This window comes from Halichoeres trimaculatus, unplaced genomic scaffold (genome assembly GCF_033239565.1).
Source record: "Halichoeres trimaculatus isolate MK-OKI-2021-1 unplaced genomic scaffold, fHalTri1.1 fHalTri1_scaffold_3, whole genome shotgun sequence".
NCBI classification, from domain to species: domain Eukaryota; kingdom Metazoa; phylum Chordata; class Actinopteri; order Labriformes; family Labridae; genus Halichoeres; species Halichoeres trimaculatus.
In genome coordinates, this window is record NW_027437181.1 from 6,796,943 (window position 1) to 6,821,091 (window position 24,149).

The window sequence follows — 24,149 nt, forward strand, 5'->3', positions numbered from 1 at the left end:
GCAGCTGAAATGACCTTTGTATCTCATTATTACCTTTTGATTCATATTCTACGCAAACCAGAGATAGACTGTGTCAGATCTACTATGTCACAATATATTGGTCAGAGGGATGAAGTTCTTACTTCTCAAAAAAAGCATAAAACAATCTATTTTTATAATTGTTAAGTAATTCAGACAGTAAGGGGTTAAATCCTATTTGAGAATTAATGTCCTTGTGGTTAATAATTCAGCTTTAATGCTCTTTAAACACTTATTCATTAAAGAGAACAGCAAAAAATCTGTAGGATCTTCAGTTTTATAAGGAACAGACACTAAATTCGACTTAAACAGTCTAAATCTGAGCAGTTCAATCATCTGAGACATCACAGTAAATTTTAATGATGGTCTAATTTATTTAAAATTAAAAGCACTTCACTTTTTTTTACACAAGGATGACACTGACAAGACTAAATCTGTAGATTAGATATCTGCAGTGACTGATCTTCTGATGTCCTCTGATTAGATTTGATCTCATATTCTGTTTCTTGTTTCTAGGTCTCAATGTTTATCCCCTAAATATCAGGGAATAAAATCTGATGGTGGGTGTGTGTGTGTGTGTGTGTGTGTGTGTGTGTGTGTGTGTGTGTGTACCTGACAGAGAGCAGGGACAGCGCTCTCATCACCATCGTCCTAGCGAGCAGCACCTGAGCTGCAGCCGTTACCCTCCTCAGAGCCATCACGCGGTCATGAGGGTTCTGCAGAGCCGCCGCCTGCTCGCCGAGGGTCACCCTGCCCGAGGAGCTCTTATCCACCGAGGTCTGACAGCCTGAGCACAAACACAAGTACAGGTCACTGCAGGGACTCATACCTGAGAGCAGACTGGCTTAGACTGCAGAGTAGAGGTTGATTAAACAACCATCTGAAGCTATGCTCACCAATCTGCAGCAGCGTCTCCTCCATGCTGTTAGTCGCTGTCACCATGGCGATTGAAGCTCCCAGAGGGTCACTGTCAGGAAACTGCACGGCTTCAGGGACAATCCTGCGCTCGGTGAGACCCAGAGGTCCAGCCAGGAGCTCAAACTCCTCCTCGCCTGTCAGCTTCTCGTCCTCGTCCACGTCCAGCATGTCCCAGTCCTCTGCAGGAGAGCAGGACACACGTTAACAGACGATCACACAAAGAAGAAAACATCAGCTCACAATGAATCTGCTCTGACCTTCATAAACGCTGTCCTGCTTTCCCAGGAGGTCTGGAGCCTGACCTTTATACCTGAGGACAGATCACAGAATCAAACAACGTCACGACAACGTTAAAAAGCAAAGGAGCAGCGTGACCTCGAAGTCTTAAAAAGCGTACCTCTCCACGACGGGGACTTTGGTTTTGCTCTTGATAGCCAGGTATTTCTCTCTGCAGGCTCCACACAGCAGGTAGTACGGGTTTCCGCTCCCACACTCGCCTCCGAACCAGCCGTCCACGTACGAGCCGTTGCTGCGGTAACCCTGTCGGTTAGCGCTGCGTCCGCAGCCGGGGTGACTCTTCTTCATGTGCTGGTTGAAGTTCGCCACGTTGGCCTCGCACAGCTCGCACACTACCACCTCGTCTCTGTCGTCCGTCTCACACACGTGCTGCGAGGGAGGGGATGGTTACACACACACATTTACAACACACACACACACGCACAGGACAAGAGGTGTTAGGCGTCAGAGGAGCAGGAAGCAGCGTGAGGACGATGAATCAGAAGCATGAATGAGTTTTTAAAGCAACACAGAGACCAGTTTCATCTTTTCATGCTGTTAGTGAAGCTGCCTGTAAACTGTGCATGAGAAGTGATGCATTGTGGGTAAAGAGCAGAATGATAGCAGCCCTCAAGCAAGAGCAAAAGGCACACACACCCATGTTGGCCAGTCCAGTACCTCCGGGATCCACATTCCCAGAATGTCGGTGTCAGAGGCCAGGTCCTGTCCGAACATGGCCTCCATGGTCTCCTCGTCCAGGTCCATCTCCAGCTCCTCATCCAGGTTGAAGTCGTAGAGGGCGCCTGGGTCCTGCTGCTGCTGGAGGGACGGGACCTCCCGGCGGGACTGGCTGTGGTGGGCCTGCACGGAGCGGTACAGACCGGCTGAGGAGGAGAGGAAGAGGAGAGGAGTGAGTGAAGAGTTCCTCAGACACAGAGAGGAATGAATAAAATCAGTCTCACCTGCTCGAGCCAACAGCGTGCGAGCTGCCAGGTCAAAGCGATGCTTCCTGCCGGCTGCAGAGCGTCCTCTGAGGGGGGCGCCACTGGAGGCCGAGGCAGAGTCCTGATCCAGACCCTCAGGACTACAAAGAACAAAAACAGATCGTATCATGGGTTTAAAAGAAAACTCTTTCAAACTTTTACTGATCAAAAGACATAAAAACATTTCTGGCTTTTAGTGATGACTTTTCTTTCCTGTTTGTGACGCTAAAACAAAATAGGATTATGAATTTTACTTTCAATTTCCAAACAATCTATTTTTATTAGAAAAGAAAAGTTTGTATATTCTAAAACAAGGAAAAATTAGTCTATACATCTTCTGAATGCCCAAAATAAAAAAATTATTAAGGGAAGTTCATGCAAACTTCATTCGTCCACCCCAAAAACTTTTTTTCCCTTTCATTAGATTTTCTTAACAGCACAACATATAATATCAACAACAAAATCAGCTAAATTACAGTTTCTTATTCCATATCTTCCTGAGGCTCTTTCACCACCTTGATGAATGTGTTTATAACCAGAGATCAGTCTCATACCTCTCACTGAAGCCCTCCTCCATCTCCGAAGCGTCAGCACTAGCGATGTCTCCAGGTGAGCACAGGTACGAGCTCCTGTCCATGGATTTCCCTCCTGATGAAGCCGTCGCACCAGGACAGGATGAATCCGACCCCTCTCCTCCAACTCCTCCGCCTCGGGTGTGCGGCTCGTCGTGCTCGTCCTCAGTGCCTGGGTGTTCAATCATCCACATGGCGAGCACCGTGATGTTCTGAGCGTCTGCTTCTCCTCGAGCACCTGAGAGGACAGGAGTATTTGATGAAACACCAGAGAAATGTTTACAGTCTGTTTCAGAGGACAGGGAGCTTAAGAGGGACTGACCGGTGGCTTCCAGAGCTTTGGTGATCTGGCGCAGAGAGAAGCCCATCTCTAGGAGCGGCACGGCGATGGCAGGAGGAGGAGGAGACGTGGACAGTCTGCTGCTCGGGTCTGACAGAGCTGAAGGAAGCAAGAGTGACAGATTACGTCATCATGAGGTTAGGATGTAAGCTCAACCTTTAAAGTTAGTTTCATTCACTTTTGTTGCAGGAATACGTTTCAGGAGAGCGCTAAAACAAGATCAAAACAAAAGAATGTGAATGCCCCGAACTGGCCAGTGGAGAAAATGCACAGTAATAGTATCTTTGCTTTGGTTGAAGCTTAAACAGAGAGGACTTCCTGCTTCCTGATCTGATCTCTAGGTCTGTTCTGGTCCGTCATACTCACAGGTTCCGGTTCTGTTCTGTTGCCTGTTGGGCTGAGAGTCCGGGGAGGTGAGACTCTGTCTGCGTCCCACCTCATCTGAAGGAGATGTAGGCAGGGAGGACACCGGAGGAGTCTGAGCTCGCCGTGTGGGGACCAGCGTGGTGGTGGGGTAACTGGAGAACATTTGTCTGTTTGTGAACAAACATGAATGTTAAATCAATCACCTGGGTTTAAGATCATCAGAGCACAGAGAGGACGCTCAGCAGTGGGATCTGACCTGAGCAGGCTGAGCGGCATGACCCCCGGGGACTCTGAGGCCGGGACGGTCTCTGTGTCGGTGACCGGGGTCGTGGCTGTGGTGGTGTCCTCCAAGGAGGAGCTCATAAAGGAGGTGGTGCTGGAGGCCGAGGGGCTGGTGGTGACGGGGGTCTGGGCTAGCTGCTCCCCCTCTGTGCCCTCTGCCTCACCCTCAGGTTCAGTCCTCACACCTGGGTGAGGAAAAACACAGATCACTGGTTAGAGAGGTTAAAAAGGTTGTTTGAAAGAGAAATATCTGAGAGTAACCACAACAGCTTCAAACCCTGAACCAGGGATGTTCGATACCACTTTTTTTCAGACCAATACCAGTAAGAGAGCTCCCTCTTGACTACTCACTGATACCATAGTACTTTTGATACCTTAAGTTTCGATTATTAGTGAAAGATCATTTGAAGAAAGGCAGCCCAGTCACTCAGTAATTAAGTCTAAAATAAAACACAAACAACTCTCTCTGAGTTTACCTTTTTTTTTTTTAATAGTTGAACAAAAGTGCAAAAAAACCCGTAAAAACTGTCAGAGCTTTAGTTTTTTTTTTGTTGTTGTTTTAAAGAAACAGAAAATATAAAATAGGTAAACTGTCAACTCTTCCCGGTTTATTCATATTGTCAGAACAGGACCTGATGCAGATTTGCGGTGGTGTAAAACCGCTGCAATGTAGCACCAACTATTGGGGAAAAGAACTTGAGTATTGGCTGCTGGTATTGGCAGCTTTCTCAAGCACCGGTACCTCAAATTAAGGCTGATATCAGCCCAATACCGATACCTGGTATTGGTTCTCGCCCATCCCTACCTTGAACCAGGAATTCACAGACGTGTTTTTCAAGACTTTGGTTAAAGATTTGAACAGGTGGTGGGACTGGACTAAAAAAAAAAAATCTAATTTATCAATATTTACTTGAAAAGCAGCATTATTTGATTCATTTTTGTTTTCAGTCAAAGCTATTTTAAGTTAAGTGCAGTTCAAGTAACTTTACCTTACAACTTAAATGTTTGGAAGGCTCAACAAATAGATTGGTTGGCGGCACTGCGTGCTCATTCTCGGACTAGCTCTGGTGTTCATGCTCACTGAGTTACACCGCAAAATTTGATACTGATGCAAAACCAAATACACTTTCATTTGGGAGACATGATGTGCATCGCTTTAGTTGGCTTACCAGGAAGTTGTGCACTGGGAAACCTCCAGTGCAACTTTAAACAGCTTTAAAAATGCCTCAATTTTTCTTACACAATACTTTTCCTGTAATTAATTAATAATAATCAATTTTTTTATGATTTTAGATGCTTACTTTCCTGTAATTCAGACCTTAAAGGAATTTGAGGCATCAACCTTCTGCAGTGACTGTTTTAGCATCATTAGATGTCTGAAAACATTGAAATATCCCTTTAAAGATGATTTCAATTTCAGTTTGCAGGGCTCAGCGAACACACAAAAACTTCTCACCAGGTTTTGTTTTCCCTCCGCTCGGCTCCTCCAGCAGCCCGTTCACCACCAGCTTGTAGATCATGGCCTGAGCCCTCTCCAGGTCGGCCAATCCCAGAGCTCGCTTTATAGGCGAGCGCATCACCGCCCGCTTCACCATGTGACGCATGAGGAACTGCAGAGCCGCCCGCATCTCCACCTCCTCCTGACACACCGGGGAGGTGGCAGTTGGGGCGGCGCTGGAGCCGGTGTTCAGATCGGCGTTGTGGCCGCTGGGAGCCGCTTCGGGTAACACCTGCACGTGGGACAGAGAGGAAGTCAGAGGAAATGTGCTGACGTTTGAAGACACACATCTGTGATCAAACTAGGCATGAAAACAGTGAAGGTGGGTGAAAAATAAAGGGATGATTCAACATTTTGAGCTGCAGGAATAAAGTTATTGAACATTTCTTTCCTCTCCTTTTCGTACATGCACAGATAAAACAATCAGTAAACTGTCTTCTGTACCTTGGGTATGAGCAGCAGCTCGGCGTACTTGCTGCAGCTCAGCAGGGCACTCAGCGTCTTCATGGCGCCCAGGTAAAGGTAGGACAGCTGCACGGCATGGATCTCTGACTGTGTCGCAATGGAAGACGGAGAGTGCTCATGGCTGCGAGAGCCGGTGTGCTCATGACCTTTTTTCCTCCCCTCAGCAGGAGTCTGAGGAGCCGTCGTGAAGAGAGTCTCATTCCCTCCGCTGACCACGGAGGAAATCTCGCTTTCTGACTTGGAGTTCGGCGCCACGTGTGCTTTCACCTCGTCCAGACTGTGAGACACCCGGAGGTCAGAGGTCGTGGTGTTTCCTCCAAGTGAGGCTTCTTTTTGTTCGCTACGGTTGTGTCCCTCGTTCTCTGATTTCTCCTCGTTACCAGTCGGCTCATGCCCAGTCGACGCCGCGTTGCGATGCTTCTTCTCGTGGCGCCGCGCGCTGAGCTTGGCGGCCGTCTCCTCGTGGATGCTGGTGAGGTAGGTGAGGTCCAGCAGCAGCGAGGCGGTGAGTCCGCGGAAACGAGCCACGTCGAAGGGCAGTGGCTCGCAGGGCTCCAGGTTGTAGAGGGGAGTGTCACTAGGCGACCAGAAAGTTGGGAAGCTTTAATAGGACGGAGTGGAGAGTGAAGGAGACAAGGGAAGGAAACACAAAGTGAGGGACAGGGCAGGAGAGAAAGAGCACAGCATGCGAGACGAACTCAAAGACGAACTCAAAGGTGAAATGATCGGGCCGCCCTGTTGTGAGCTGAGCCGTGCAGAGTGAGACGGATTAATGAGGAAGAAATGAGTCCAAAAAAGAGAAGTGGAAGAAAGACAGACTGATGCAGAGTGAGAGGGATGTGAGGAAACATTCAGCTTCAGGTGTCACAGTAACAACAAACGTCATGGACAGAGCATCAACACAGACTGTTAGTACAACAGAGGCATGCACAGCTCGGCTGTTAGACCAACGACCAGGTGATCTGACAGCAGAGAGGACAGGAGTTATCTTCATCAAACAGTGTTTTCAACATGCAGGAGCAAGGTGAGCGCTCAGAGGTCTAAACCTGCACAGTGAGCTTTGAGCAAAAACAAACAAAGCTACAGGAGGGCTTCAACCTCCTCTGACATCCAGAAATGTGCCTGTGCATACAGTTCAGACCTCAAAGGTGTCTAATAATAAAGTGATGTTATGAATATGAGGGTCTGATTCACTAATTGTTATTATTATTATTGTTGCTGGGAATGGCCTGCTGGTTTTTCTTTGACTGTCGCCACAGCGCCAAACTTTGGACTACGTCTGTGTCTGTGTGTCTCTGTCTCCTTTTCTCTATGTGTGTGTGTGTGTGTGTCCCTCTCTCTCTGTCACCCCTCCTTTCTCTCTATACTTCTCTTTCCCACTCTCTCTCCTCTATCTGTCTCTCTCTAACCCCAACACAGTCGAGACAGATGTCTGTCTAACATGAGTCTGGTTCTGTTCGAGGTTTCTGCCCGTTAAAGGGAAGTTTTTCCTCTCCATTGTAACTCACTAAATGCTGCAAAGTCCTGTACTCATGGTGGATTAAGATGAGATAAGACTTATCTTGTCTTGATGTTGGGTTTCTGCTAATAAAATTTTAATGAACATTTACAGGTGTAGACCTGTAAATGTTTTTGCAAAGTGTCTTGAGATAACGTTTGTTATGATTTGGCGCTACACAAATAAAGATTGATTGATTGATTGATTGATTAAAGTAGGGGTTCTCAAACTTTTTTAGACCATGGACCCCTTTCAAGTTAGACATTTTTCCAAGGACCCCCATTATTGTAATAATGATTAGCTGAGTATATACTGTGTCATACTGTACTACCTTTATTTTGCAACAGTAGAATTAATCTATATCTATACTTTTAAAGCAATTTGTTCTGTAAACTTTGAATTAATGTTACCTCTAAGGCAGTGGTGTTCACAGAGAGGGCTGGGGACAATTACCCCCTTCATGGCCCAATAGTCTCCTGGCTGGCAAAACACACTTAACTGTCCTCTTGGGTAGGGCCGAACAATTATGGGGAATAATCTAGTTGCAATTTTTTGGACCAATATTGCCATTGCGATTTCGCATGCAAGTTTTTTGAGCGGACATTTATCTTCTGCATTATTCACTGAACGCAAGCAATAACTCAATCTACAGTAAGACCAAAACGACAAAGGATACTGTCAACATATAAATAATTATTTCCTGAAGACCAGGCCTACATGTTAAGTTGTGATGAGATGAATTGATGCAAATAAAGTATCTTTATGTAACTATTACAATCACAGCAGAATATTGACTGATTGATTTAACTTCAAACCTTGTACACATGTAATATAATTATCATTAGATACCTTAAATAAAATCAGTGAAAGGAATAAAGCACTGCAGAACAACAGTATGTTATGAACAATAATCTGAAAAATAACCACGAATTCTCTCTTCTATGAATCCCAAAAATGCAGAAATGTAAATAAGACCAAATCTCTGTCTCAACCACTGAAATGTGGAGAGCACTTAAAAACTTTTTTCTTTTTTTTTAATTGCAGCCTTTGCAATTTGAAAATTGCATTCTATTAAATTGCGATGTTGGTTTAAATTTGATTACTTGTTCAGACCCACTCTTGGGTGGTTAAAATATGATTAACTGCCCTCTTAGGTTGCAAAAGCGCACACTATATGTGCCTTTTTTTTCCTTCTTTTTGCCCCTGCCCTTTAAAGTGTCTGCGCACGTCTTTTTTTTTTTCTTCTATTGTTGCAAATGATGACATGATAAACATGCCTCGACTACATGAGATTTGATCTTGCTGCACAAAACTAAATCGAGCAAGAATATGAGAAAAAATAGCTAATTTTATTGTTCAAGAGACCCCAGTTAATTGAGCGATATAGCAGACTATTGCGATCATTTTTGAAATATCCCTCGGACCCCTTAGCTATGGTTCCTGGACCCCACTTTGAGAAACACTGCACTAAAGGATTGTGCAGCTATTGTGCCCGCTTAACATGTTAATTTAGCAATTAACTGAATAATTGTAAAAGATTGCTCAGACTTTTGATTCATGTGCAACTTTAATCCTATTTTCTTCTGCAGCACTGAGATGCCCTCAGAGCAAATTGACTCTATGGTGGAGGAATCTTCAATTAACAGAGATCATCTACTGCATTCAGTGCTCAGTGTTGTGACAACTGATAAATCTGTGACTGACAAACGAAGCAGCGTTAACATAAAGTGACGTAAAGGTGCCACGGTAAACACTCTGCACAGTACCTGATGGTGATCTCGGCCTCATCCCACTGCACCTTCGCCGACGTGCTTCCTTCCTTCACCACGCCCAGCAACGTTGCATGTCTCCCCGTCTGCTTGTGCACACACCTCCCGCCGACCCGAAGACCAGCATCTGCCCCTCCTATGATGGCGAGGACCGGCCACACCTCAGTGCAGAGTGTCCTCAGGTGGAGCTCCGACAGCTCGCCCAGACCGTGCTGCCGCCCGTGGCGCCCTCGCTCCTCCTCTGTCCTCGCCGGCGTGTCCTGGCTCTCTCTCTGTGCGTCATGCTCCTCCCGGCTCTGCACCGAGCGACTCTTCTTCAGCCTCTGGCCCCCGCTGCTTCCTGAGGTGCTGGCTGGGTCTCTGAAGCAGGGTTTGATCTTGTGGAGCCTCTCGATCATGGTCTTGTTGATGCGGTGGGTCCAGTGGTCTGTGCGGTGCAAGATCCGGATCAGCTGTGTGGTCGCCTCAGCCAGAACGGTGGCCATGGGGCTGCAGACGGGATCACCGGGCAGGAGGTCTCGAGGTGTTCCCCTCATCTGCATGTCACAGATTTTCACCTGGAAGACAGAGCACAGAGCACATTGATAGACGGACCCTTAAATCCACGATCCAACAAGAGGAGACAGGAGGAACCAAGTCCAAACCAGCTTCAAGACTGAGCAGAAACAATAAAGATGAGGCAGGGGTGCCTCTGAGTTACATGAGGATGTTTCTGGTAGTCAAAATGTTCATAACAACACTGAAAGTCCTAAAGCAGCCTAAAAACACAAGGTTAGACTTTCAAAATTCATTAAAACCTTGTAAGATATTTTCTTGTATATTGTCTTTATTAAAAGTCTTGTTTTTTGCACTTAAACCACCAAAAACTGCCCCTGCCTCTTTAACACCATTTTTTTCTCGCTCCCAGAAATACTCCCAACACTTTGAGGACGGAAACACTTTTACCTGAAAACCCAAGAGTTTCTCCTAGAAATAAAAGCCACAAGATGTTAGAAATGTATGAATATAAGGGGTGGGAGAAAAAATCAAAATACTATATATTGGAATTTTTTGTTTGACAATATCAAATCTGAGATTCTTTGTCAAAAGAAAACTCTTCATTTCAGTCTTTGTTTTTAAACTGGATTGGATAAAAGCTGCCACTTTTCTCCAGCAGAGGGTGAAATGTTTCTCTCTGACCCACGCGTTGTACATTTTATGGGAAAATACGGCTCTTGATATAGTCTGTAGATATTATATCATCATCTAACTATTTCCGGTGGTCTATTGTTAAAAAGGAAACTAAAAATATCGAAGAATCACAATTAAAATCGCACCAGCACTCCAAAAATCTTAATAGAATGGAATTGCGAGAAAAGAAGAAAAGCATATCCTCCCAGCCCTAGTGAATAGGATTCAATCTTTTCAGCTAATGCAACAGTTTTAATCAAATCAGAATTAGATCGCTCTTGATGGACTGAGAACAATGCATGGAATCATGTTAGATGAATCGAATGTCAGCTGGAGCAGGGCTGAGCTGAAGTGGGTGTGTGGAGACGGAGGGTAAAAACAAAAAAAAGTATTCCCAGCTTACAGTCTCAAAAAAGAGTTGTTAACACGAAACTACAAATCAAGTGTACAAAGTTTTCCTGTTGTCACCTTTGAAACAATAGCTCTAGGTAACTACAAATAAATACATAACCTTGTCGCTTTGCATGCTGGGAAAAGTGGTCTTAAACAAAGAATTACAATTTGCTACCACAACAAACGCCTTGGTGAGAGTCACGCCTTCACCACAGTGGGTGATGGTACTTGTTGGTGCTTGAGTCTTTATCCCAGAAAAACACTACCAGCTCTGACCACCAGGGGTCACTGCAACCAACAGCATACTGGATTCTTGTGTTGCTGCTGAGTGTGTGTTGTAAGCAGGTGAATATGTGGAGCTCTCACCTTCTCTCCGGGGTTGCTGCTGTAGAACATCACACAGGGATACAGCTCTGTAGCATCAACGTCTTCAAATGCTAACTTTGGCTCCTGTAAATTAAAAAAAACATAAAGTGCTGATTAATTTCCACATACTATTTCTGTGTATTTAACTTTATCCCACTCCTGCGTATTTGTATCGAAGGGCTAAGGGACCTTTATTTCTCTTAGTTCCTGATGTATCGCACAGATTGAGTTGTTTTTTTCACTCACCTCTCCGTTCTTGCCAAAGGAGATGGTCCTAGCTTCCATGTCGAGCACGCAGGTGATGAAGTCTCCCTGCGTGAAGCTGCTGAGAGTAAGCGTCTGCTCCCCGTTGTGATAGAGGTTCCCGCTGTATGCTCGGTACAGCCACATGTCTGACGTGGTGCGGTGGTTGAAGTCGTGAACAGGCCATCGTGAAACTCCCACACATGTCCCCTCATTCCCTCGGTTCTCCTTCACAATGTAAAACTTCCACTGGTAGCACCCTGAGGAGATCCCCGTGGAGGCTAAGCCGTATCCTTTCCCCCCGCTGCCATGAGTCAGGCCCTGTCCGTTCTCCACCACGCAGCACTGAGCCTTCTCTGGGTCGAAGGACACTTCCTGGATGGGCAGGTTCTCGTCCTCCTCCTCGGCCTCTCCCTAAGGAGGAATCAAACTGTCACTCACTTCTTCAACACACAGACACACAGGTGAGAGGATGAAGCTGGGGTCACACCTGGAGTTTGAGCTCCTGGACCTTCTCTTTGATCTGGATGGAGTGTTTGGCCTGAGCGATGGGAGCTTCCCACATGCAGTCAGAGAGCAGCGAGAAGAGACGCTCGACCACCTGAGGCAGAAACACGTCAGGTTAAAGACTCTCAGCCCCTCTTCACACAGACAGGTGAGCAGAAGAGTGAGGCACACACCTGTGTCATCTGATCATCCTCCATGTTGGCCTCACAGGCGGGCAGGACGGCCTCCAGGACGTGAAGAGCAAGCAGACGAGTCCTCAGGTTCCCCACCAGAGGGACCCCTGACATAAAACCACCATGAAGTCAAACCAGCAGAAGAGGAACAAAAGATAAACAACCAAAGTTTTACCGAGTGGTTTCGTACCTGAGCAGCACTTCTGAGCGGCGATGTTGAGCAGGACTTCAGTCCATTTAGGGGACGCCATCTTGGACTGGATGGCTTTGGAGGAGACGACTCTTCGAAGGAAGACGAGGAAGTCTCCGAGGTGGAGCTCTGCGGTGTGCTGCTTTCGGATCAGAGCTGGACAACAAAAGATACACACGTTATTTAATGAGTGAAACCAGCCCTTACCTCCGGCTCAAGTCTTTCATTCTTTACACACTGAAACCTCTGGAAACCTTTGTTTTTTGTTTTCATGAGCATATAGTTTTGTTTTTATTCGTTTCTTTTTCAATCTGGTGTCAGATCTGAAATGGGCTTGAGTTATATGTTAGCTAGGCGCCACCCCGTTGTGGCTGTCTGTTTCTACAGCTCTCTCTTCTTTGTCCGTTTCTTGTAATTTTTTCATCTCTTGTTCATCATCTTTGTATTTGGAGTAGATCATTACTTTGTATGGCTCATTTGTTGGTCATGGACACCAAACTTTTATGTCTTCAGTGATATTTTTACTACCTTTATCTCCTGTATTTGTCTAAAGATCCTACATGTAACCACAGCCGCATTGTTCACATGTGAAATCAGCTGTTGGCAGCCTGTAGCATGTCAATGCTAACTGGTGCAAGGCCTGATGTTTCCCACAAGGTGAGGAGAAGGAGGTGAAGACGATGTGCTGGTTCTCAGGTGTGAGCTGTCGACCTGTCTTTCCATCCATTGTTATTGGGAACGTAAGATCTATCTCCAATAAGATGGACGAGCTAGCTGTGCTAACCCAGCAACAGATGGAATACCAGAAGGCAGAGTAGCATCATGCTATTCACAGACATAGCTAACGGAGCAGACAGCAACGCCACATTGGAAGAACTTCACCTGCTGTAAGCAGACAGGATCCAGGAGACAGAGACTGAACAGACTGCTGAAGAAGCTCAGTCCTGGACCCTGTGGAGGTGGAGGCTGGCTGAACTGGACAATGATGGACAAGCTGTCAGCATCTATTTTCTTGTGGACCTTTTTGCACTTTCTATACACTTTCTTACTTTTGTTTTTCTTGATTGCTGCTGTGACTCTTTAATTTCCCCTCGGGGATAAATAAAGTATTTTCAAAATCATCTCTAGCATTACTTTAAACTTTCTGTCTGATGCAGATTTATTTATTAATCATAGTGCCTGATTTCATTGTAAGTTATTATAATAAACACTTTTGCCGGGTTTTGTGGATTTTAAAGCCTCCTTGTACCCTAAGGCGTCAAATCAGATTCAAAGAATCCTGTTAAAGTTTACAATGTTTTTCTGGGAAGTTTATTGTGACAGACTGAAGACTGATTTCACCCCCTACTTGCCTGACATACTACTGCAGATGTCATGAACACCTCTGAGGGACTTTTCAAACACTGCCTGAAAAAGTTTTTTTTTAGTATTTGATTCTTCCTGAATTTCATCCATTAAAAGCAAAGAAAAGCTGGATCCTTTGTCACCTCTAAAGTCTTTCTTCTCAGAGTCTGCTCCATCCTCGTGTTTGCTGTCCTCTGGGTCTTTCCCAGCAGCGAGCAGACTGACCCCGGCCTGAGACAGCAGGTTCTTCAGCTGACTGCAGAGCAGGTCCAGCAGAGACTGGACCACCTTTGGGCTCAGTTTGTCTGCATATGTCCTGAAAGTCAAAGGAAACATGTTTATTAATGTTCTTTTTCATGATTTAAAAGCACTGATTCCTCACAGCTCTTAAGGCTCTCACCCAGTGCTGATGGCGAGGATCTGCAGCAAGCGCGTTGACGCCACTTTGAGCGCCGTGCTGAGCTGAGACACTCCTGGTTTCTGCAGCAGCTGCAGCGGCTGACCCAGCATGGTCTCTGTGCCACAGAGCTGAGACAGGACATTGAGCAGCCCGCTGGAGATGGCCAGAGACACGTCGACAGGCTGGTACCTGACACTCAGAGCGAACACAGTCACCAGCAGGAGGCGCTGCTGGGCTTCTAGAGACAACAGGGGGCAGAGGGAGACGAGTTCAGAGACTCCAGAATGATTTAACATGACTCAACCTGTTCTGAAGTGGTCCTTGTTTCTTTTAATATGTCATTTAAACACACAACCACACACACACATTCCGCTGCCAAGTTTCTGTCTCAGCTCTTCATGGTAAAGCTCACACATGCTCTTCAGAGGAACTCTGCGACCTAAATCTATCACTGCAACCCCACATGAGGCCGATAGCAGAGCCGCTGGTTACCGATGTGATGCTTGTTGGCCTGCAGCGCCCTCTCCAGAGTGACAGACAGCTGCTGGTAGATCTTATGCACAGCTGTCTGGATCTCCATCTGGATGCTCCTCTTTGCTGCCTTCACACCATCCTGCAGGAAACACACACACACACACAGAGGTGGTTTACCACAGGTCTAAATGACAAAGAATCTCCCAGTGAATGTAACCACTGAAATTAGGTTCCTCAACCGGTGTTTTCCCAGAGTTTTCTGACCTTTAGAGACATCATCTGGTTTGAATTTACAGTGGCATTTAAAAAACAGTTGATGCATTTATTCCATCTTGTTAGATTCTGTTTAAATGCAACAAACCTGCAGCAAACACTGGTTTTATCCCAGCAGGTGATTAGCCTCGTACCTGGTAGTGATGCAGCTGCACGCTCTCCCTCTTCAGACCTCCGGTGCCGACCGTGCCGAGGCCGAAACATCCAGCCAGGAACTGCAGCCTGACAGAGGTGAGCAGGGACGAGGACTGGAAGGCGCTGCTGGCTCTGTCTGCCATCCCGGGCTGACTGCCCTTCTCCTCCATGCCCGAGATCAACACCACAATCTGGTGAAGCGCCTCCAACCGCAACTGGAGATTAATAATACACCAAGATTTAAAAATACAAATATTTTCCTGTTCTGCTTTAAAGTCTTTAGTACCAAGCTGGAAAGAGCCAGAGTGATGCCCTCACCTCAGCTCGGCTCTGCTGCTGCTCCATAGCCAGGATGGTGGCCTGTGGGCTGGTAGACATACTCTCCTCGGGCTCCTTGAAAGCCGGAGCGAGCCCCACGTCCCCACTGATGAAGCTGACCATGTTGTCGATGAGAGCGTGGATGCCCAGTGAGCGGCTCAGGTCCAGGTCCGACTCCTCGTAGGAGTGGGCCGAGCTGTAGCTCCTCTGCCGGCTCAGCTTGGCTCGGAACCAGGACTCAGCCAGGGAGTCAGGGGAGCTGTGGAGGAAACCTGCAGACAGGAGGAGAGACGGAGACAAGCCTTTCAGACTCATAAAGAGGACGGCTCTGCTGATGGATGCCGCTTTAAGCACTTAGAGGTTTGTGATGCATTACTGCTGCAGAAGAGCTCCTCAGACGGCTGAATGCTGGTTCTTCATGCAGCACAAGCCTTCATGAGCCAAGATGGAGACATCTTAATGCTGCAGCTGAGAGGTGAAATGGGACTAGGCCTAAATCAAAAACTGGTCCTGTTCACACCTGGTATAAACATGTTTCCTGAGTGATCAAGTCACAAGTGGACAGCTGAAACCATCACATTCATTTGCAATCTTTCAGGAAAATTCTTCATTTCTCATGTCACTTGAAGAAGAGCTGGAGCTACATATGAAGCAAAGCTACAGAAAAGTAAAGCTTTTTTTGGATTTAGTTGATGTAGGAGACACATTTTTCAGACAGGTGATGTGTTTGCAACATCAAAAAGATCACATAAAGTTACAGCTGTTATGCACCGTGTGTTTTTTCTTCAATGTAAAGAAAAGGCATCATAATCCTGATCGATGTAACTTCACATGACGAATTTCTCTCACACTGTGCAGGCTTTAAACGGAGCCACAATCTGTGTCAAACACCTGAGGTCTATATGGTTCAGTACAGTATAGTTCACAATTTCTGGCCTTCAGTCTACCCGTTGGGGGAGGAAAAAAATCCTTCTTTAGTTTGTTAAAATAAGATTAATGTCCTACTACAAGAAACTAAACAGGTTCATGTTTGTAAACCCATCATCAAATTTTTTTTAACAGCTCAGGCATAACTTTTGTCATTCAAAATCTTTATTAAGCAGAAGAGGATTAGGACCACTGAAATAAAAAATACTTCCAATTTTTTTATTACTATTTTCAAAACTATTTTATAACTAAAAGTCAGAAATCTGAGGGAAAAAAAAAACAGAATTCTAACTTTAATCTCAGAATTCTGATTTTTTTTCTATTTAAAAAAAAGTTCGGAGTTTTTTTTCAGTGGCCCTAATGCTCTTCCATATAAATAAGATGTTTTTCTAAACTCATCAGGTGATTTTGGCTCAGATTCTGTCTAATACAATAATGATATATAACAGTAAGAGATTAACACTTAATTAGATTTCAGATTTTACAGTGCCTGATGTAAGCTATTAAATGCTCAGCCTCAGTTTGAATCTTTCCTTCACATCACACTGCAAAACACTGGAATCTTATCCAATGTTTTTGTCTTATTTTCAGTAGAAAATGTCTTTTACACTTAATATGAGCCACAATTTTGCAATTTTTCTTGTTCCATTGGCAGATTTTGTTTAACTTGTTACAAGCAATTCAGACGTTTTTCTGAACTGACCAGGAGGAATGTGGCTCATATCAAGTGTAATAAAAATTTTTTTTACATTTTTAAAAATAGACAAAAACACTTGATAAGGTTTCAGTCTTTTGCAGTGCACTCCCCACTCGCTCACTGTCTTCTGTATCAACCACTAGGAGTGGGAGGAAAAAAAGTTAACGGGATTTTTTTTTTTTTTTAAACACATTTAACGCTCCATTTCAGTGTTTGTTTGTAAGCTGGGTTGGCAGAAATATTTCCATTTTTTTCCTGCAGAAGATGAAATGTTTTTCTTCGACTATCCAGTAATGTGATGCCAGATCCCCTGAATGTGAAGCACATTTTTGTGGAAAATAGGGCTGCTAATTTAGTCTGTAGACATCATCATTATCATTCAAATTTTTCACATGGTCTGGCGTTAAAAAAGCAGACTAAACATCACAAAAATCAGGTAAATCGCAGACTTGGGGTTTAAATCAAATCGTCACTCCAAAAATCGTAAAAGAAGAAAGCGTATTGTCCCAGCTCTACTTTCCACAGCCCTGTCTTCTCTGAACAAAGAGAAAATATAACTCAAGAAATTATTTTAATGGATGGGAAAGGAACCAGAATAATCAATCCAAGATCTGGAGCTTGGTTGTTTCAAGAAACAATCTTGCTCCAGAGGCAACGCAAGAATTCACTAGAGTGGGAAGAGACAGCCACAAACGTCTTTTCCATATGTCGGCATCACTCTGCAACACTCATCTGAAACGCACAAGGACTGTGTGGGTTGTATGATCGCTACACACATAAGATCAGGGTTAACAGTGAACTGGATCACTTAGTGGAAAAAGCACCTTGACGTGAATGTGGGATGTGAATCGTAATTTATGATAACACAGCAGAGGGAGGAGACAGATGTGCCTGGGCAAAAATTACCAAAAAAATGCAGAGGCACATTAAGCTACGTGAACGAGAACAGCTCTACGTTCTGCCATAAAGTCTGTCTGTGTCTCTGCTTTGAGCATGCAGCACTTCCTTCATCACCAGTTTGTTTTTGTCTGTGCGCCTGCGAGCTGATCACACAGGATGAATGCTTGTATCAGGTGAGAAAAGACTCTAAAACAGCCATCAGTACTCTGAGTGATCTACTCCAGGACTTAAACCACCAGCAGCTCTGAGCCATCAGAGTTTAAAGTCTCAAACAGCAGACTGACGGCCTGTTCTCTGTATGATGGGCTCATCAGTCCTCCTGCTGTCACAGTATGAAGGACTCAACTAAAACCCTCGCTGTGACGGGTGGATGGATGAAGGAATGATCGAAACAAGAGGAAGAAACATGCCATCGTTTACTTGCTTGGAGCTCCTCTTGCGTTTGGGGCTCAACTGCCCCAAAAGAAGCAAATAAACTATCGACATAGAGGGATCGAAAGACAGAGAGACAGAGAGTGACCCGTGACTGATGACAACAAACACCTGGAATCATCCTGACACTCACACACACTCTCTGATATCTACCTCTCTTTTTGTGAGAGAACGCCAAGTCCAGGTCCACGTTTCTTCTCCCGCTCTGAAAGAGGACCAGAGACAGAGTTCAGTTCTCAAATCAAAACCTTCATTTTTTATCATATACGTGCACATGAGAGAAAGCTTTACCAGAGTGTATCCTTCTTCATCGGACTCGGGCTGGGACAGGTCGGACTCACTTCTGGACTTCATCAGTCTGTAGCTCGGGCTGCTCTGTACCGAGCGACTCTCTGCACTGAGACTCTCACTCCTACAAACACATAAATAAAGACAGAGAAACTAATTTCAGCTTTAACCCCACAGAGAGCAGCTGCAACACGTCCACAGGAGATGGTCACAGCCCGTCCTAATGATGGCTGATGAGTCCATGAGCACCAAACAGAAACACTAAATTAAAAACTAAGTTTAACTTCTGCTTTGGATTCATACTGTGTCAGAGAAAATGTATCCAGCAGGATTAGGTCCCTGAAAAGAAATGTTAAAGGTCAGGAAAAAAAAATTTAAACTTCCATTTTTTTTAATTCTGACTCCAAAACTGAATTTCTGAGTCAAAAGCCATAAATCTTTTTTTAACCAGAAAAAAGGAAAAACCTTAATGTACTCTCAATTTGAATATAGAAATATAGAAATCAGAAACAAGAAAATTAGCTTAAAACGTTTTTTGTTGAACTTTCAAAAGAAAGGCCAGTGTTAAGATTTTTATTCCATAACATTTAGAAATAAAGTCTGAATTTTAGTTTGTTTTTTTCCTCAAAATTGTGAGAGTTAAGGCAGAGTTTTCACTTCTTTCTTGTAATTTAGGATAAAAGCCAGTAATCAAAACTTTTTTTCCTTAGTATTTTCAGATGTAAATCTATTTTCTTAACTTTTTGAAGATTTAAGTCAGAGTTGAGACTTTTTTCCTAAAAATATCAAAATAAAGTTAGGTATTAGCTTTTTTCTCTCCAAAATCAAGAGAGCAAAGACTGAAAAAATTCTATATCAAATACAGATTTCTAACTTCTTTTTCTAAAATCCAGGCATTTAAGTTGGACTTCTGAATTTTCTTGAAATTTCAAAATAAAAATCTGAAAAAAATGAATTAAAAAAAAAATTCTAAGTCTAAATTCTGACTTTTTTTACTGAATTTATTTTTCTATCCTTTTTTACAGAATTTTTAGACCAAAGTGGGAACTGACAATTTTATAAAGCTCTGAGATGAAAAGTTAAATTCTAATTTTTTTCTTAAGGTGCAGAGAACAAAGTGGGAGTTCAGATGTTTTCTCTCGTGACAGAGTGAACTACTGTAAATCGGAGGAGTCAAAGTGAATGCTGATTTGTGATTAAAGCAGAGCACAAACCTTATTTTCCCTCAGAAAAACTACTCCCACCCTCTTCTTAATCCCTCCATGTCCTTAAAAACTCAAGGTTACACCTTTAATCACATAATGTTTACCTGACTGCATATGAAAGGGGAGACCCCATGTTTAAGGTGACAGACTCACACGCAGCCCTGCAGGACTGAGTAGGTGAAAGGTTTCCAGGTGGGGATGTGACCTGAGCTGAACCATGTGTGAACAGCAGACACACCTTCTCAGGTTACCTGAGGCTGAGGCTGCATACTTCATGCTGCTCTGAACGTGTAGCGAGGAAGCAGACCTTAAACGCCGTCATGATGTCAGACACTTAGAGAGATAACAGAGGCTGCAGCTGGTTTGGGTTTAATGTCTGAAGAAGAAGAGATTTAATAAAAGGTTTCTGACTCATAAACTGTCATTCACTCCTTCACATCGACCTGGGCTGAACTTTGAGAGGCACAGAGCGTATCTGACGCCTGACTAACGGGACAAATCGTTCAGGAGCGGCTCCAGCTGACTGCAGCAGGCGGCAGGCATGAACCGGCTCGGTGATAAAGTAGAGCCTGAGGGAGGAAATGCGACCTGACGAGGTGTGTTTGTTTGTGATGATGACAGACTCTGATTGTGAGTGTGAGTTTCTGATTCAGGGTGATTTCTTTTGCTTTGTCCCTGTGTGACTCGTACAATTGAGAAAATCTGATATCCTGCACCACTCTGAATGTCTCCCCTCCCCATCCCGTTTCCTCGGGCTGCTCTGACCTGGTCATGAAGCTGAGGCACTCCTGCGTTCCTGTGGTGGACTGGGTCTGGCCCTCCTCCTGGTTCTGTTTGCTCAGCTCTCCCAGCACCGGGCTGACCCCAAGCAGCAGGAGGGCACAGCGGTGGATCACGGAGTTACAGGCTGCTGTGTACAGGTCCTGACCCTCTGGGAGACCTGTACTGCCCCGCCTCCCCTCCTGAGAAAGAACCGAGTCTTCCTCTCCTCCTCCTCCACCTCCTCCACTCCTGGACACGGAGCCGGAGCCAAGGCCGGTGCTGCTGCTGGCTCGCTCTCTGTCCCGGCTGCGGGCCACCTCCCGGGCTGAGAGGAAACATTGAAAGATTTCTGTGTAGTGCAGGATGCACACACACAAAACACACACACACACGCACACAAAAACACACACACGCACACAAGATGCCAGGTTAGTGGAGAAGCATCAGCCAAATAAGACAACCCAGGTTAACAAAGCCAACTCCGAGGCGTGACGAGGAGAAGCTTCAGCACCAAAGTCTAACACTCCATCGTCTCTTTTTCTGTTTTATAATAACCGTCACAGCTGCTCTGAGTCTTTTCTCGTTTTACCTTCAGATTAAATCATTTACCTTTGGTATTTGAAGAGTTTGAACTCGTGCAAACCCTGAAGCTAACACTCTGATCTCACTCTGCAGCAGCAAACAGGAAGCTCCAAATAAAACCAACTCCAGGCCCGAGCACTCACTTCCTGCAGTCATGACTTCATGCTCCCGATCCTCCTCTTCATCGTCTTGCTCCTGATGCCCCTCCTCTCTCTCACGGTCAGCTCGCTCCTCAAGCTCCGCCTCCTCGTCGATGGTGCGTGTGAAGGAGTGCTCCTGAGGGTCCATGTCCAGAGAGTCCTGATTGTCTGAGATCTGTCAGGAACAAAGTATGGAGTCAGAGAGGGAGGTCGCAAGATAGGAGAGTCTGTTTGTAGATTTCATGAACTCACCCTCCTTTCCCGAGAAGACGATCTGGTCTGGATGAAATCCATGTTCTTACAGGCCAGCAGACGGTTTCTGACCTTATAGACGCTGCGATAAACCTCAGCCAGGGACTTTGAGGGCTGGTACCTGATGAGAAAGTTGAAGGTAGAAGTGTCTTTAGACTAACGCTTGAAATACACCAGATACGTCTGCAGAGCGACACCATTGCACTGCGTCCTTCACTGTGTTTGTCAACTCACACTGGCTGCGTGTTCAGTCCAATAAGCTGCATGACTGACAGACAGCTGGAGTTCCTGCTTCCATCTACATTGACAAGTCTCTCTTCATTCATGTTGGGCTGTAAAACCTCAAACCTGTTGTAGTCGAGCTAAATACAAACTGAATTTGACACAGTCTGTTTTATTTTGAAAGTCATTGGGTGTATTTAGGTAGTTTCCAGTCACTACTTCCTGTCCCACTTGATCTTCCTTATGCTAAATTTATGCGTCACAGCTCTGCGTCCGTCAAAAATTGGATGGCTATGTATTACCTGCAACACAATAGAACAGCCACGCAGTCGTCCTACAACAGAACGGATGAGTTGACACAACGACTTAAATGAAACCTAATTGATCTGTTTGCTGTAACGGAACACAGACGCATCTGGTGTATTTTAACCGTTATTCTGGATCTGCAGAACAGTGAGGAACTTAAATGTCTAATTATTGAAATCTCAAACCTGTTCCTACCATTTTTTTTTAGCCATGATAGTTTTGAACCACATTGCCATGTTTTCCTGTTCTCTTAAAGAAAAAAGATCTGAGAATTTTAATTATTTTTATAGAATAGAAAGTTTTCTGTCATCCCATCTCCCATTGGCTACAGAGGTATGAAGTCAAATGGCTGATCAGTGTAATTTAGAATGGCCTCCACTTTCTTGATTTTGATTTGATTTATTTCATTCTGACAAAAAAATAAAACATCCAGTACAACAAAATAGAACTTATAAATAGAAAGGAAAGCAGAGGGAAGAAAACTTCTTGTTCTGTCTGCCCATTCCCTCACAAAATATTATTTACAAATCACCCATTGCAAAAATGAAAAAGAGCTGCAGGCCAATATGCCATATAACATTGCATATGTGCTTTTCCCCCTCTAAGTAAGTGTAAAACAGAAAACAACACAAAAAACAAGGATCCAAAAAAGATCTGTGTTTAGACTTCCCTTATGTTCACAAAACAAAAAGTTAATTTTATTTCAACTCTTATCCCTATATTTACTTAACATTAATAGGAATAAGGAATAAGGAACTTTGATCAGGCATTTATCTAGAAGGGAGACTTTTCTAAAATCAATGAAAATGTCCTCACAGCCCTTCCAAATGCCATGAAGTCACTGAAAAATCTAAGCCAGGTTTTGTGTGAGATAACAAATCACACACACTCAGTGTTTGCGTACCTCCCCTCTCCACAGCCTTGTCCCAGCAGCCCAGTGTGCTTCAGCAAAGCTGCCAACACAAACCTGGACACGGTGTCCAACAGGGACTCATTACTGAGCGATGCATTGTCCCAGTCTGAAACACAAAACACAGGACAATCAGCACATTTCAGGAACTACAGGACCCATGATGCATTGCAACACCACTACAGGATCTACGAAGGACTAGAACATGACACAGACCTTTACTGATGGCGTAGTCCTGCATGTTGATCCACAGACTGTTGGAAGGCTCTTTAGAGGAGCCCAGAGCCAGATCCACCATCACGCTGAGGTCAGGACGCAGCGTGCAGTCAAAGGGTTTCTGCTCCTCGTTCCCTGACAGAGCAGCCTCCAGTAAGGAGCTGATACAGGTGTCTGAGGGACAGAGTCGAGAGTAAATGTGACAGACATCTTTCTAACTCAGTTTAACCCGACTCTCATAAAGGAGTCGTCTCCTCACCGAGCTGGGGAATTTCCATTTCAAGTCCGTTGCTGAAGAGAGGCGTCTTCAGCCAGTACGCCGTGTCCTGCTCCTCCAGAGAGGTCGGAGCTCCCTGAAGCATCCCTCCGAGGCAACGACCGACCAGCAGGGCCACCGTCCTCTCCAGATCCACCAACCACACCCAGGAGAGGGCCGGCTGGGGCAGGGACATACCCGAGGCTGGCTCGGCAAAGTCAGACGTACCTGAGAAAACACGAATAAACGTCACAAACCTGCAGAATGATAGCTTAGTGACACATGGAAACACCTCAGTGGAAGTCTTCACCTATAAACGGACTAAGTCTGAATTTCCTATGCAGCTCCTGAATGCATCAGGCTTGTCTCATTTTCTCTTGACACCTCCTTTTCTCCTCATGAACTCCCTTCCTTTCCTGCCTGTTTCCTTTTTCCCTTCTTCTCTCTGCAGACTTTTAAAGCTGGACTGAACACCTTCATTAAATAATCCAACACTTTTATAATCTTAAAAAAAAACATGATGATGAAAAAAGGGGAAATATTTCGGAGATGGAGCAACATCTTTAAGAAAAGGTTGGGCAACATGTAGAGAAAATTTTAATGAATCCTGCACACGTTATCCATCACATAAACATTGTAATAAGCCTCACGAGGGGAGTCTGAAATAAGACTTTGGATGATTTCTGTTCCTCTCACCATGGAGAGGCCACTGCAGCTCCTGGTCCTCCAGCGGGGCGGCAGCAGGCAGCAGTCTGTTGAGGCGGTCCAGAGGAGGCAGCAGGTCCAGCAGGTGGCTCAGCAGAGGCCTTGCCACCGACACGGGGAGCAGCAGCAGAGAGTTGACAATCTGACACAGCATGCTGCCCGCTGCTGACACGTAGATCACATCTGGAGGAGAGGAGCGATGGGGAGAGGGTGTTCAGGAGATGATTTCAGATATCTGACTTGATGCCAAAAACAACGAGAAGGAACTAGAAGAGGCAGAGGTACAATCATCAAAGGTTTAACATTTTTTCTGCGTGTTGAATAATCTGAGGACTGATTTAAACTTTAAAAGTTGTTTGCATGAGGGTTTTTAAAACT

At 44.9% G+C, this 24,149-nt stretch overlaps 1 protein-coding gene across 4 annotated transcripts in view; it reads right to left on the reverse strand.

Moving 5' to 3' along the window:
* The window catches only part of herc1 (HECT and RLD domain containing E3 ubiquitin protein ligase family member 1), a 67,392-nt gene that overhangs the window by 23,377 nt on the left and 19,866 nt on the right, over positions 1 to 24,149 (reverse strand). Inside the window, exons 17-49 of one of the 4 annotated variants that reach the window (XM_074665691.1) lie at positions 23,763 to 23,954; positions 23,070 to 23,294; positions 22,811 to 22,984; positions 22,589 to 22,703; positions 21,157 to 21,277; positions 20,908 to 21,079; positions 20,186 to 20,531; positions 18,219 to 18,339; positions 18,081 to 18,132; positions 17,906 to 17,971; positions 14,972 to 15,243; positions 14,653 to 14,868; positions 14,264 to 14,384; positions 13,772 to 14,009; positions 13,515 to 13,687; positions 12,028 to 12,183; positions 11,838 to 11,944; positions 11,648 to 11,758; positions 11,161 to 11,571; positions 10,915 to 10,998; positions 8,983 to 9,542; positions 5,698 to 6,295; positions 5,212 to 5,485; positions 3,730 to 3,940; positions 3,474 to 3,640; positions 3,090 to 3,206; positions 2,750 to 3,005; positions 2,175 to 2,296; positions 1,870 to 2,096; positions 1,334 to 1,602; positions 1,194 to 1,246; positions 915 to 1,115; positions 631 to 805 (exon numbers count right to left, since the gene is read on the reverse strand). In XM_074665691.1, coding sequence (XP_074521792.1) covers positions 631 to 805; positions 915 to 1,115; positions 1,194 to 1,246; positions 1,334 to 1,602; positions 1,870 to 2,096; positions 2,175 to 2,296; positions 2,750 to 3,005; positions 3,090 to 3,206; positions 3,474 to 3,640; positions 3,730 to 3,940; positions 5,212 to 5,485; positions 5,698 to 6,295; positions 8,983 to 9,542; positions 10,915 to 10,998; positions 11,161 to 11,571; positions 11,648 to 11,758; positions 11,838 to 11,944; positions 12,028 to 12,183; positions 13,515 to 13,687; positions 13,772 to 14,009; positions 14,264 to 14,384; positions 14,653 to 14,868; positions 14,972 to 15,243; positions 17,906 to 17,971; positions 18,081 to 18,132; positions 18,219 to 18,339; positions 20,186 to 20,531; positions 20,908 to 21,079; positions 21,157 to 21,277; positions 22,589 to 22,703; positions 22,811 to 22,984; positions 23,070 to 23,294; positions 23,763 to 23,954 — 6,703 coding nt within the window. Of the gene's footprint in view, positions 1 to 630; positions 806 to 914; positions 1,116 to 1,193; positions 1,247 to 1,333; positions 1,603 to 1,869; positions 2,097 to 2,174; positions 2,297 to 2,749; positions 3,006 to 3,089; positions 3,207 to 3,473; positions 3,641 to 3,729; positions 3,941 to 5,211; positions 5,486 to 5,697; positions 6,320 to 8,982; positions 9,543 to 10,914; positions 10,999 to 11,160; positions 11,572 to 11,647; positions 11,759 to 11,837; positions 11,945 to 12,027; positions 12,184 to 13,514; positions 13,688 to 13,771; positions 14,010 to 14,263; positions 14,385 to 14,652; positions 14,869 to 14,971; positions 15,244 to 17,905; positions 17,972 to 18,080; positions 18,133 to 18,218; positions 18,340 to 20,185; positions 20,532 to 20,907; positions 21,080 to 21,156; positions 21,278 to 22,588; positions 22,704 to 22,810; positions 22,985 to 23,069; positions 23,295 to 23,762; positions 23,955 to 24,149 lie in introns of all 4 variants that reach the window. The other 3 variants (XM_074665690.1, XM_074665689.1, XM_074665692.1) reach the window with 3 other exon arrangements.